This window comes from Sapajus apella, unplaced genomic scaffold (assembly GCF_009761245.1).
Source record: "Sapajus apella isolate SASKATOON/1434 unplaced genomic scaffold, GSC_monkey_1.0 scaffold32, whole genome shotgun sequence".
NCBI lineage: Eukaryota > Metazoa > Chordata > Mammalia > Primates > Cebidae > Sapajus > Sapajus apella.
In genome coordinates, this window is record NW_022436972.1 from 17465855 (window position 1) to 17480916 (window position 15062).

The 15062-nt window shown below is 37.7% G+C and overlaps 1 protein-coding gene across 5 annotated transcripts in view; it reads right to left on the bottom strand.

Annotated features, from left to right (window-relative positions):
- Positions 1–15062, bottom strand: part of CYSLTR2 (cysteinyl leukotriene receptor 2) — a 43335-nt gene that overhangs the window by 3892 nt on the left and 24381 nt on the right. For 2 of the 5 annotated variants that reach the window (XM_032294639.1, XM_032294638.1), the window contains exon 2: positions 4036–4104. The exons of 1 other annotated variant lie outside the window; for it this stretch is intronic. In XM_032294639.1, the coding sequence (XP_032150530.1) occupies positions 4036–4052 (17 nt within the window). In that variant the 5' untranslated portion in view covers positions 4053–4104. Of the gene's footprint in view, positions 1–4035; positions 4105–8554; positions 8752–15062 lie in introns of all 5 variants that reach the window. 2 more of the 5 variants (XM_032294637.1, XM_032294636.1) reach the window with 2 other exon arrangements.

Genomic DNA, 15062 nt, shown 5'->3' on the forward strand with positions numbered 1-15062 from the left:
CAAAAATATTTTTCAAGTACAAGGAGAAAATCAAGACTTTTTCAGATGACGGAAAACTAAGACTTTGTTGCCAGTAAACCTATCTTAAAAGAATGACTAGGCCAGTTGCAGTAGCTCACGCCTGTAATCCCAGCACTTTGGGAGGCTGAGGCAAGTGGATTACCTGAGGTCAGGAGTTCAAGACCAGTCTGGCCAACATGGTGAAACCCCATCTGTACTAAAAATACAAAAATTAGCTGGGTATAGTGGCAGGCACCTGTAATCTTAGCTACTCGGAAGGCTAAGGCAGGAGAATTGCTTGAACCTGGGAGGTGGAGGTTGCAATGAGCTGAGATTGTGCAATTGCACTCCAGCTTGGACAACAATAGTGAAACTCCTTCTCAAAAGAAAAAAAAAAAGGAAGTTCTCTAAATAGAAAGGAATTCATAAAAGAAGGAACCTTAGAACATTAGAAAATAAGAACATGGTAAGCCAAAATATGGGTAAATACAATAGGCTATGCATCTCTTTTAGAGTCTAGGTTACATTTAGCATTTTGAAACAAAAATGTTAATGCTGTCTGATTGGTTTTAAATGGATGTAGAGGAATTATTAAGATAATTATATTATAAATGAGAGAAGGTAAAGAGACATAAAAGGAGGTAAGTTTTCTATACTTCACTTGAACTGGTAGAATGATAATGTGAATAGATTATTGTAATATACATATATATATATATATATATATATATATATAGAGAGAGAGAGAGAGAGAGAGAAATACCTAGAGCATCCACCAAAATGATATACAAAGGGATATACTCAAAGGCATTACAGGTAAATACAAATAGAATTCAAAAAGTGTTCAGATAACCAACAGCAAGGCAGGAAAAAGAAAACAGATAATAAAAACAGAAAACAAAAAATACATTGCAGACATCCATGATTCATCAATAATTACATTAAATATAAGTAGTCTAAATATACCAATTAAAAGATAGAGGATTGAAATTACATTTTTTAAATGACCCTATTATGTACTGCCTATAACAAACACTTCAAATAGCAGTATTGGCTGGTTGAAAGTAAAAGGATGAAAAAAATGCATGTTATTCAAATCAAAGGAAATCAGGAATGGCTCTTTTAGTATCAAATATAGTGGACTTCAAAGCAAAGGACATTGCCAGAGACAGTGAGGGACACTATATAATAACAACAGGGTTTAACCACTACGAAGACATATCAATTCTAAATGGGTATGCACCAAACAACAGAGTTTGCAAAACTAAAAAAACTGAAAGGAGAAATATTTGGTGACTTCAAGACCCTCTCTCAGCAATTGATGAAGCAAATAGACAAAAACTCAGCAAGGGCATAGAGAAACTAAAAACACCATCAACCAACAGGATCAAATTGACATTTATAAAACAGTTCATCCAACAAGAGCAGAATATTCATGCTTTTAAGTGCTCACAAAAGTGCAAAAACAATTCAGTGGAGGAAAGATAGTCTTTTCAGAGGCATTGGAGCAATTAGATAGCCATAGGCAAAAAAAACAAACCTTAAACTAAACCTCATACTTTATACAAAAATTAACTAAAATGCAGCATGGACTTCATGTAGAATGTAAAATTATACAATTTTTAGGAAAAAAATTAGAGAGAATCTTTGGGATCTAGAACTGGCAAAGAGTTCTTAGACTTGATACCAAAAACATGATCCATAAAAGAAAACATTGATAAATTGGAGCTCATCAAGATGATAAATTTTTGCCCCACAAAATACTCTGTTAAGATAAAAATAAAAGCTACAGACTGGAGAGAATATTTGCAAACCACTTATCAAAACAAAATTATTTGGAATATATAAAGGACTCTTGAAAATCAACAGTAAAACAAGCTAACAAACAAACAAATAAAAAATTCCAATTAGAAAATGTGCAAAAGATAGAAACAAACACTTTAGAAGATATACAGATAGCATATAAGCACATGAAAAACTGTTCAACATTACTGGCCATTAGGGAAATGCAAATTAAAACATAAGATATTACTACATACTTATTAGAATGGCTACAATAAAAAATAGTGACTACACCAAATACAGAGAAACTGGATCACTCAGACATTGCTGGTCAAAGTGTAAAATGATAGTTATTCTGGAAAACAATTTGACTATTTCCTAAAAAACTAAACATGCAACTACCATGCATTCCAGTAATTATACTCCTGGGCATTTATCTCAGGGAAATAAAATCCTATACATCCATGATTACTGCAGTTTTATTGGTTAATAGCCCCAAACAGGAAATAACTCAGATAGCCTTCGATAGTTAAACAAACAGTGGTACACGCATACCATGGAATTCTACTGAGCAATGAAAGGAGTGAACCATTAATACATTCAGTAACTAGAATAGACCTCTAGGTAGCTAAGTTATATGAAAATAAAAACGAATTATACAGTGTGATCTCATTTATATAACATCCTTGAATTGAAAAAAGCTATAGAAATGGAGAACACAGATTTGTAGCTGCCAGGGATTAAACAGGTGGTGAGGGTGGGAGGGAAGTAGAGGTAGCTAAAACGAGAAGTTTGAGGCATCCTTGTGGTGACAGAAATATTATGCATCATAACTGTATCAATGTCAATATTTGGAATGTACAGGAGTTAGAGATTAGCCTGGGCAACACAGTGAGACCATGTCTCTACAAGCAAGCAAGCAAGCAACGGGAGAGGAGAGGAGAGGAAAGGAAGGGGAGAGGAGAGGAGAGGAGGAGGGGGAGGGGAAAGGAAAGGAAAAAGGAAAGGAAAGGGGAAAGGAGAAGGAAGAAAGCAAAGAGAGAGAGAAAAGAAAAGGAAGGAAAAGAAGGGAGGAAGGGAGAGAGGAAGGGAGGGAAGGGAGGGAGGGAGGGAGGAAGGGAGAATTAACAGAAATGGAGTTTCATGAGATTCTTTTGAAGTCCTTGCTGCCTTGAGCAAGTATCCTTGACTCAGTAAGGATGCATGCATGTGGGACCCTGTTCATGGCTAGGCTCTGCTATTTTGTTGAGAGCTATCAGCAATGAGTTTATTTTGTTTTCCTAGGAATAAATCCTCATAATCATTTTAGCCTGTAAAACTTGCTGTAAACCTAGTCAGTTGAAAAATTGTTTTCTAGCCTCTAACAGCTGTTCTATGATCTGTTTATTGTCCTGAGTGTTGTTGGTCTATACAAGGAAAAGTTCATAAGGAAAGCAAAAGTAAAGTCCCCATAAGTCTGTTCTCTGGCTCCAGGGACTGAGAATTCATGACTGACATGCTTTGGACAAACTTTGTCCTTTGGATAAACTTTGTGTGAGGTCACCATTTCAAAACTTGTAAAGACTTCCTCTGTCTTATCTTTGTGACCTTGAGAACTACTTTATTTCGTTTCTCAGTCCTCACTGTAGACAACTGACCTTTGCTCAAATTCTGGAGACTCAAGATCAGAGAATCAAGGTCAGACAAGTGCCACCCTTACAGACCACTGCATCTCTGATGGGCTCCACTCAACCTAAAACTGCACTTCTTCCAGGCCAGATGCCTGTTTTCTTTCTGATTTCCTCACCGTAGCACAAACATGCATGTTTATCTCTACAACTGGCACAGGTTCACCAAGGACAATATGGGATTGCAATGGCCACCTTGAGGAACTTTTGATATAAACATGATTGTTTAGAGGCACTTCAGAGAAGTATGAAGAAACCTTCAAGAGAAGATTGTCTTATTTGTCTAACGGTGATTCATTTGTTTAAAGTTGGTGATAGCCTCCTTTTATTTCCATACTTTGAGAATTAGTAAGTGCTGGTTAATCAATAAAATTGGCAAGGGCTTAAACCAATTTTAATGTCGCTCTTTTTATATGTCAAAAGCTATTCTTTTATATATAAACGTTCCTCCTCCTCTTTTCAGAGGGAACATAATTAACCTTTTTTGGTGTTGATTCCATATTCATCTGCAGCAGGCTCTCTTTTCCTTTTTTCCCCTCTATTCCCCCCTCTTTCTTTTCCCCTCTCTTCAGAAATTAATTGTTACCTTATTAAATGAGTCATTCACTTTTTATGTACACATTGGAGGTATATCTAGTTCAGATAGTCAAAATGTCTGGAAAAAAAGGGAAAAATGTTATTAAACTGTATTTCTGTGGGCACTAACAATATATTTACATAGTAGCCTTTATTACAGTCATGAGCAAAGAAGAAAAGGCATTATCTATAAGTCAAAAGATCACATTTTTGGCATGAATCAGACTCTTCAAAAATTACTTTAACATAAAAACTAGTGTCACCCCAATATTTTGGTTTCTACAAGACCAGAGTTAAATTTTTTTTATTAAACTGAATTTTCTACATTAGTTGTATGAATTCAACAAGATTCCACTATTTATAAAACTTATTTAAAATTTAGAATTTTAGTTTAATACATATGAAATTGTATTAAACTAAAGCGAATGATAATAATAAATGTCTTTATAATTTTTATGAAATTATTACAATGCTACAAATCGTAAGATTTCATTTGTTAACTAAAATTGTAATTTCCTGATCCTTAACTAACTTTAAGGCCTTAGACAAATGGTTAATTGATAATAATCCTTTGGATGCCTAGACAATCTCTAAATAAGAAACATAAAAACCTGGTCATTAAATACAGTTACTTTTGTTTCTTAACATGACAATAGATTAACAAAATATGCAATTTCTTTGGATGACATCATATATTTATATATTGAAATTGTTTAAATTGTATGAAATAAATGCTAGTAGACCAAAAAATATCTAAATAAGTTCTGCTTTCTCTCCTTTTTCTTTTGTGCCTAAAGAAAAGGAAGGTTGATTACTTTGGTTAAAGATGATAATATAAATGTTTAATACAGAGAAACACAAATATGCATACAGGATAACAAATATGATTTTCTGTTTACAGGAAAGTTGAAACCATTTATTCAGAGGGTAAATTTTATTTTGACATACATATTATTTTACCTAATAGATTTAATTTTAAAGCTATAGTTAAACATTTAAAATGTATTACCTATTTGTATATTTACATATCTGTATATGCCTAAATGCGTACAGGTAAAAGCATATTAATAAATTGGCTCCTGTAGACTGTTACAAGAATAATGTACAAAAACAGTAAAATTAGAATTTGAATCTTTTTAATATATAAAAATGTTTTGCTATGTCCATATTAGTAAATTTTTTTTGTCAATAAAATATTCCATTAACTTTCAGTGTAGTGCTTTTGACACTTTTAAATTATTTTTAAAAGACCCCTTGCTTTAATAAAATGTTGTTTCTGATGACTGTTGTGAATTGCTATGTGTTTTTACAATGCCGTCTGTAATTATTTCTGGACTCTAGATACTTATGACTTACATCTTGTCTCCTGGAACAACTATTCTTGATTCTTTCCAAAATTCAGGTCCCAAATTCAAAATAATCAAGCTATTAATATGTCTTTTGTGCCTAAGCTATCTTTGGGTTTATTGTAATGGCTATTAGGTAACACAGGATTTGTTTTGTCATCTATGAAAGGAAGGACAATGGGAATAATTACATATTCAAATATCCTTTGAATTTAAATTAATTTAAAAGCATTATGAAAGCTCTTTTATTTACCAAACTTAGTAATAAAAAGCTAATAAAAATATTTTTTCCTAAGTTATATTTAAAATATGCTAATATAAATATCTTTCAAGGATTATATGCTTTTTTTGAGTTAAAAAAGAATACTACTGTTTAAGCACAAAGATTACTCTAATAACTGTGTATCAAAATATCTTTTTCCAGGATTCTCAATTAACAACCCCATTTTTTTTTTTTTTTGTCGTGAAAAGTCGGAACAAACACTAGGAGCTTTGACTGAATGACGTGGGACTCATCGGAAATCTATTGTTATTTCAGTCTTTCATCAGCTCCAGTAGCCACAGCATAGTTGTCTCATCTAAGAGCTCTAGCAGCTGCAGCAAAGTTTGTGGAAGCCGGAGTGATTTGGTCAAATTAGTCCTAGGATCTACACTAACCCTAATAATTACCCTGCTGTTTTATTGCTAGATATCACTCAGGATTTTTCAGCTAGTCACTTTATCTCCTAAGAAATGTTGTTGGTTTCCCTTCAAATATATTCATCACTGTAACACTCTAAACCCAATGACCCTCCTTCCTTCATCTGTAGAAAAAAAAGCTGATGATTGGTTACCTCTGTTGAGGAACTCTCCACACATTGCACGGACCTTCTATAGACTCCCTTGGATATCCCCAATTTAACTTTGCTTGTTGTTGGTTCAGACTAAACAAACAAATAAACAAACAAAAACTAAAAATTGCCTAGTAGACTATGCTATCACTGACTTGGTGATAGCAAGTCTAGGTAAAGCTTATATTTCAAAAGTAATGTGAGCTTTACCTAGACATAAAATAAGTTCAGATGGCAAAATTAATTGCCCTCATCCAGACCTGCCAGCTGACAAAAGAAAAAAAAATACTTATACCCTGATATAGGCATATGATTTGGGACTAGTCCACGAATTCAAAATGCTTTAAAAAAGAAGAGGTCTCTTGATGCTAAAAGAACCCCTATAAAATAGACGGTGAGTCTCAGATACTTGGGAAGCTGAGGCAGGAGGATTGCTTGAGCCCAGGAGGTTGAGGCTACAGTGAGTCATGATTCACCACTGGACTCCAGCAAAATACTTCTGCTGAGGTCCTGACAAGCCTATCAGCAAAACCTAATCCTTCAGGAGTGAGAACAAAGATTAGGCCTATCCTGGGTAAAAACAGTTACTCAGAGACACTCCAGCCTGCTTAGCAGGACTTGTTTGACTTCACTGAAGGAATTTTCCCACCTCTAGTGAACGCGCCTAACCATCACCAAATTTTAAAAAAGGCAAATTCCTTTTGTAATTAATGATTTTTAAATTTCTACTATTAATACAGTTTCTGCTTCACCAGGACAGTCCTTCTCAGATGGACATAAGGCTAACACCTACCTGCCACACACTAACTTTCCTGTGTATTCAGAAAAATTGTTAGAGAATTTCAGTTGTTTAAAACTACCACCCCTCTAGTGGATCATGTTTCCCTAGAAAGAATGGAAAGAAATCTCCAAAAAATGCAAGCACAGGAAAGAAAACTCTCCAGATGGAAGGCTACATTCTTGTGTTGCATACTGTGTGTTTTAGTCAAGGTTCTTCAGACAGACAGAACCAATAGGATATTATAGAATTATAGAAGATAGATAAATTGATAGAAGATAGATGATTGATAGATAATTGATAGATAATAATTGATAGATAATAGGTAGATAATAGATATATGATAGATGATAGATGATTGACAGATGATAGATTATAGAAAATTGATAGATGATTGATAGATGTTAGATAATAATGATTAATAGACAGATGGTAGATGATTGATAGATAGTTGATAGATGATAGATAATTGACAGATAATAGATAGTTAATAATTGAGAAAGAGAGAGAGGGAGAGAGATGAGAGGAGATTTATTAGGGGAAATAGCTCACACATCATGGGGGGTGGAGAAATCCCACAACAGGCTGTCTGCAAGCTAGAGACCCTGGGATGCTGGCAGCATGGCTCCATCCAAGCTTAAAGGCCTTAGAACCAGATGTAATTCTTAGGCTCAGTTTGAAGGCCTGAGAACCTGGGAGGCCCAGTAGTGAAAGTCCTAGAGTTCTAAGGCCAGAGAGCCTGGAGTTCTAATATCCAAGGCCAGGAGGAAGAGAGAGCAAATCCTTTTATCTTCTTTTTTGCTCTATTCTGGCCCCCAGCCAATTAGACAGTGCCCACCCACTGAGGGCAGAGTTCCCCTACACAGTCCACTGATTTACACGATAATCTCCTCCGGAAACACCTTCACAGGCATATGCAGAAGTCATGCTTTACAAGTTCTCCAGGTGTTCCTTAATCCAGTCAAGTTGACACTTAAAATGACACTAGGCAAGCAATGACTACTAAAGGTGGAAAGTATCATCTAAAACTTGCCTCTGAGCCTGGAGAAAGTCATAAATTATACTACTTCTGCTCTGGAAGCCTAGGTTTAAATTTAAATTTGTAAGGCAGAGTTGTCATGGATAATCACATGGCCTTTAATCTCTTCTTAGCTAGCCAAAGAGAAATCGGAGCAGCCCATGACTATTGGAGGAAAGCCTATTGGACATGTAGAAAAGAACACACAGATTTGGGGGGACATATTTTCATTGCTTTAATATGATAATCTGGGTCCCTGTTTTCAGAGTCTATTAGAAGAACTAAAAACCACATTTGCTTCTGCAAAGTCCTACTTCCTCGAATCTTACCCTCAAATTACCTAATACAAACACAAATCCTGTAACATATATAATTCCTGACTAACACTCTTTCCTGAGACATCCCAGTTTCCAATGGTGTGCATTTTTTCTGGATACAAGAAGCCCATAAACTAAATTCTGTTAACTACAGCCATGTTCCTAATGGCCTTTGACTAGAAGACCTTGATCCCGAGAATCCCGAGAATCTATAGTAAAGCAGTAATTAATTTAACCTACCCCAAAAGATGATTTGTCAACATATTTCTGATGCAGCAAGAATATTTTTCAATTCTTCTTTGGACATCTATGTGAAGATCATACTCAGAAAACATGGTTGACATGTAAATGATGTAAAAAAGAGGTTCTTTTTTTTTTAAATCCTTAAGTTAGCACTTCCCACATTATCATTACCAAACATGAATCCATGAGATGCTCTGTAAAAGAAAAGGCTTTCTTGGTCAAATTAGCCTGAGAAACATAGCAAGCTCTAATATGCCCCTCTTGGAGATTTGCAGTACATTTTAAAGGTTCTATAAGGTCCTACAGGAAGAAAAAAAAAAAAAAGCCTGATTTACACAGAATTTCTCTCTTTTATTTAACCTTGAAAACTTTTTTGCATGCTAACTCAGTCTAACATCTCATAGAACTAATGTTCTGCACAATCAGACTTGAGGAAATGCTGATGTTGTTATGAAATTTATCTCAAAGATGTCATTTATCTCGAATATGATTTTAACAGTAGAGAAAGAGAACCATCACCTAATAGGCTAGATCAACCAGCAAGAGAGTAAGGGAGCATGGACTTCAAGAGTTTGCAGTCAGGGAGCTCTAAGCAATTGCAATTGGGTAAATCAGCATTTCCAAGCATCCCTTACTTCATTTGAAAAATGGAGATTATACTAGTCCCCTAGGGCTGTCTTAACAAAGTATCACAAACAGCGTAGCTTAAAACAACAGAAATTTATTCTCTCACAGTTCTGAAGGCGAGAAGTCTGAAATCAAGGTGTCAGCAGGGTATACAGTTTGGATCTGTGTTCACCCAAATCTCATGTTCAATTGTAATCTCCAGTGTTGGAGTTGGGGCCTGGTAGGAGGTGATTGGATCATGGGGACAATTTCACATGAACGGTTTAGCACCATCCCTTCAGTGCTGTTCTCATGATAGTGAGTGAGTGAGCTCCTGTGAGTTCTCATGAGTGTTTAAAAGTGTATACCACCTCCCCCTTCTCTCTTCCTCCTGCTCCTGCCATGTAAGACACCTGCTCCTGCTTTGCCTTCACCATGAATAAAAGCTCCCTGAGGCCTCCCCAAAGGCAGATGCCACCATGCTTCCTGTAAAGCTTCTGGAACCCTGAGCCAATTAAACCTCTTTTCTTGGTAAATTACCCAGTCTCAGGTATTTCTTTATGGCAGTGCAAGGGTGGACTAATACAGCAGAGCTGTGCTTCCTTTGAAGGCTCTGGGGAAGAATCCCTCCTTGCCTCTTCTAGTTTTGGGTGGTTACCAGCAATCCTTGGCATTCCTTGACTTACAGACATGTGACTCCAATCTCTTGATTCTGTCATTATGTGGTATTTTCCTTCTGTATCTTCACATCATCTTTTTTCTGTGTTTTCTGTGTCTTCTCCTGTTCTTATAAGAACGCCAGTCACATTGGGCTTAGGGTCCACCATATTCCCTATGCCTTCATCTTAACATTACATTTGCAAAGACCTTATTTCCAAATAAGGTCACTTTCACAGGTACCTGGGGTTAGGACTTGGACATATTGTTTGGGGGTACATAATTCAACCACAAAAAGGATATGTAACACTTATTTCATAGAGCTGTTGTATTATGAGAGACAAACAGTGTATGCTTCACAGGGTATTTGGCACAAAGTGTTCCCTCACTGTTCCACCTTTGTGAATGAATGTAGAGATATCTAACTTCAACACCTGTCATCCCATTAGCTACCAAGAATGAGCTGATGACAGAAACTCTCACATTCACATAAGGTATAATAAGTAAACTCCTCTTGATGTCTTTCTAGGAAGCATCAAGAGTTGTTTACTTTTTATACCTTATGTGAATGTGAGAGTTGATGTCATCTTTCTATAGAAATACTGATTACTCTCAGATTATTCTGACATGTTCATAATGAGAATCTCTCAAGATTTCTCTACTCCTTTGCTCAAAGCCTATTTCTTCCATGAAATTCTCTGATAACTCATCTGCTCAGTGAAGTTTCTCTGGAAAAGTGAATATGGGCCTGTAATCCTGGAACTTTGGGAGGCCAAGGTGGGAGAATCACCTGAGGCCCAAAGTTCAAGACCACCCTGGTCAACATAGTGAGACCCCCCCCATCTCTGCAAAAGGTAATTTAAAAACATTAGCCAGGCATGGTGGTATGCATCTATAGTCCTGGCTACTCAGGAGGCTAAGGCAAGAGGATTGCTTAAGCCCAGGAGTCTGAGGTTGCAATGAACTATGATCATGCCACAGTACTCCATCCAATCTGGGTGACAGAGTGAGACTCTTGTCTGTAAAAGTAGTTTTTTTAAAAAAGTCACTATAGATTGTGAACTGGGAGAATACAACAAAAGAAAAGTGGAATACTCCATTATAATCCCCGTTCTAAATTCACAAATCAGAATTATGGGTTAAAAATTAGTTCCCTCTCTGGCAAGATTTCATGATGAAGATGCCAAAAGCAATAGCAACAAAAGCGAAAATTGATAAATGGGATGTAATTAAACTTAAAAGCTTCTACACAGCAAAAGAAACTATCAGCAGAATAAACAGACAACCTATAGAATAGGAGAAAATTTTTGCAAACTACGCATCTGACAAAGGTCTAATATCCAGTATCTATAAGGAACTTAAACCAACTTGTAAGAAAAAAAACTCCATTAAAAAGTAGACAAAGGACATGAACAGAAACTTTTCAGAAGAAGACAAATTATACATGTAGCCAATAAGCATATGAAAAAAGCTCAATATTATGATCATTAGATAAATAAAAGTCAAAACCACAATGAGATAACATTTCATATCAGTCAGAATGGCTATTACTAAAAAGTCAAAGAAAAACAGATGCTGGTGACGTTGCAGAGAAAAGAGAATGCTTATACACTATTGGTGGGAGTGTAAATTAGTTCAAACACTGTGGAAAGCTGTCTGGGGATTCTTCGAAGAGCTAAAAACTGAATTCCCATTTGACCCAGCAATTCCACTACTGGGTATATACCCAAAGGAATATAAATCTTTCTATCATAAAGACACATTCACGCATATTTTCACTGCAGCGCTAGTCATAAGAGCAAAGACATGGAATCAACCTAAATGTCCATCAATGGTAGACTGGATAAAGAAAATGTGGTACATATGTACCATGGAATACTATGCAGCCATAAAAAAGAATGAGATCATGTCCTTTGTGGGAACATGGATGGAGCTGGGGGCCATCATCCTTAGAAAACTTACATAAGAAGAGAAAACCAATAATATAAGTTCTCACTTACAAGTGGGAGCTAAATGATGCGAACAGATGAACACAAAGAGAAGAACAACAGACACAGGTCTATTTGAGGGTGGATGGTGGGAGAAGGGAGAGGATAAAAAAAAAATAGTTATTGGGTACTAAGCTTAGCACTTGAGTGACAAAATAATCTGTATAACAAATCTCCGTGACACGAATTTACCTATATAACAAACCTGCACGTGTACCCCTGAATCTAAAATAAAAGTTAAAAAAAATGTGTTCCCTATTAGTTCTGTGGGTGTAGTTCCCTATGAGTTTTGTGGGTGTAAGCTGATTTGAGAACTGATAAGATGAAATTTATCATATGTAGAGCTAAGCATCCAACCCTATTTCTGAGTTCACTGCTGGGGACTTAGTTCTGATTACATGGATAATGGCTCTCTCATGTTGATCTATCTCACAGCAAATCTGAGGTTCCTAGCTTAGCTTGTAAGGTGAATGGTAAGGCCATTAGCTGGAATGGGAAGCACATACTTTAGAGCTCACAAGACAGGTCAGGGTGGCAGATATAATTCAGGGAAATAGTCACATAGAGGGTGGAACTCTGTAAGCCTGCCTCAAGAAAGTGAATACAACAAAACCAGAAGCTTGGAGTTTGTGTCTTAACTCAATCTTACAGTGAATTAAACTTTCTATCAGTTGGCAGGGCCAGGACAGCAGGACTAGATGCACAACCAGAAGGCACTCCATTGGAATACTGGAGGTGGCACAGGCAGCATGTACAAGCCAGGTCAATAAAGCAAATGCAGAGCCAGATTAATGTCACAATTACATGTCAGCTCTGGATGGGCAGGAGACTAGAACCAGAGTTAACACAGAGCCTAGGGGACAAGGAGACAAGGCCTGAGGACTAAGACTACTAAGACTGATATGGAACTGTCAGAAGAATTTTCACAAAAACGTTTCGTTAAAAATGGCCTTTTATTGAAAAGGACAGAGTCTTGTCCATCCACATGGGCCATAATAGTTTTAAAGAACCTGATTTTGGACCAAGATTCTGTTAGAATCTTAAGGAAAGCTTACAGTTTAAGTTAGAGAAGGGGCTGGAAAAGTAGAAATAGACTTGAAAGCAATCAAGTCCTTAACTCTTTGACCATGAAGATCACCACTTGTTCCATCTCAAGATCAATAGGGCTGTGAATTGCAGTGAAAAGGGCAGCTCGAGAGAGGCAGGACCCAGCCCTGGACTCCTCCCTTGCTGGGGTATAGCAAGCCCTCAGGGACAATGTCAGCTGCAGATGCTGGAGGTAAGTCCTTTGTCAAAGGCAGTGCATGAAATCCAGCAGGCATGACCATAGACAAGAGGTCACCAAAAACAATGGTAATAGGTGGTCCACCAAAGATTTGAGGGGAGCAGATAGACCGAAACAGACCACAGCAATAAGGACTTCTTAAGCAACTGGCAAGGAAGGCAGACCTCATTGGAGAAGTCAGTCTGTAAGCAGCAAGGCCCTTACTACCAGGCCACAGTGCAAGGAGAGAACTTTAGATTTAGGAGGAGGCATGGCTAGTGCAGGTGGGCCGAGTCCGAGTTCTGAGTCAGACAAAGCCTTGAGCACAGAGGATCAGGCCAAGAATGTGAAGACAAGGGTCCATTTCCCCTAATCAACTGGGAATGACATCTCAGGAACAAAAGAGAAGTTTAATGTTAGAATTGAGGCACAAGATCAGAGCAGCACCAAGGGCATCACTGAGTCCTGGAGTTGTTTCAGTTCCTCTGCTTGAGGTTGGGGTTGGTTCTAGGGAGCTGGACGGGAGTGGCAAATGGATGGGAGTGGTAGATGGTTGTCAAGCAGCCGCAGTTGTAGGGAGAGTATAAGCACAGAAGCTGGGGGCTTTGATACTAAGAGCATCTTATTCCCCAGAGAGCTAAAGAAAAAAAAAAAATCCTTCCTAGAAACCTCATGTAGCTAAAGGCTACCAGCAAAAAGCAGGGCCAGCCAAGGTTCAAAATTCCATTTAGCTCAACACTTTCTCTTGGGAAACCTTTAAAATATTTTGCCTGTGCTTTCCTGCTCATGTAAAATACATTTGACTACACCACACTGCAACCTTTCATTAGACTGGAAAAAAGAGAAAGAAAAAGAAAAAAAGAAAGAAAAGAAAATCACCTGCTAGATATAACTGTAAAAATTAGCCAAACCAATGAAGTATGTGACAGGAAGCTGAGAAATATATGAAGAGGTAAATTCAAGAGAAACTGGGAAATAATTTGGCAGCAAAATTTCCACTGCCTTAGTGGGAGAGGAGTGAGCATGTGCAAGCTTACTGGACTGAAAGGGGATTCAGAACAAAGACAGAATTAAGACTTCATCTCCTGCAGCTTTGCTGGTAATTAAACAACAAAGAAGGAACAGGGAGCAGCAGCAGATGGAGATTCCATATCTGAGTTAGGAAGAAAACCAAACACGCTGCGTGACCAGTTAAAGTCTGACAAGGGTGAATAGCTTACGCCGATGCTTAGAATGTTGTCACAGTCATAGCAAAGCTGCAACTGTTCCCGATCTCACAGATGTTATTTTTATTGATACTTAGAAAACTATATCTTTTGATACATTCTCATGGGATCATTAGACATTGGCACAGACTCCTCCCCCACCAACCCTCTCTGTCAACACTGACTATGGGCAGATGGGTTTGCCCACCTTCGGTTTCCAGATTTGAACCTGTGTCCTGCCCACAGAGTCTGAAGATGCATTGACTCAAACATACCCAGAATAGCTGCAAGCGATGTGTAATTAGACAACCAGCTCCTCTGACATTGTGGTAAATTGCTACCGGGCAAATAATCAGGAGGACAGAGGTTGGTGCCCTTTGCATCATCTTTACAAAGAACGAATGATAGGCTTTTGTGTAGAGCAGCCCTGAGACAGAGGGGGAAACCTGGTCGTCCTGCCATGCAGAAGTGTCCCTAGTTGCTACTCAGGGACCTTTTGAGTCTGCTGTTTGCCCACTCTCTCTGGCAACTGTAGCTCCCACATTGGAAACCCTTCTGGTAAACTGGTATCAGGGTCCTTGACTTTCTGATTGCTAATCTCATGGCTCCTTATTTCAAGCCATCTGTCTCGGCCAAATCTAACCTAGGGCTCTGGGGAAGGGCATTTCCTTTGTCATCCCACCCCACCTCAAGCCACAGATGCTCCTTCACCCAACAAGAGGCAACAACAGCGAGTTGTATGGCAGTTACTCTGTGCCAGGCACTCAGCCACGCTCCTTACGATA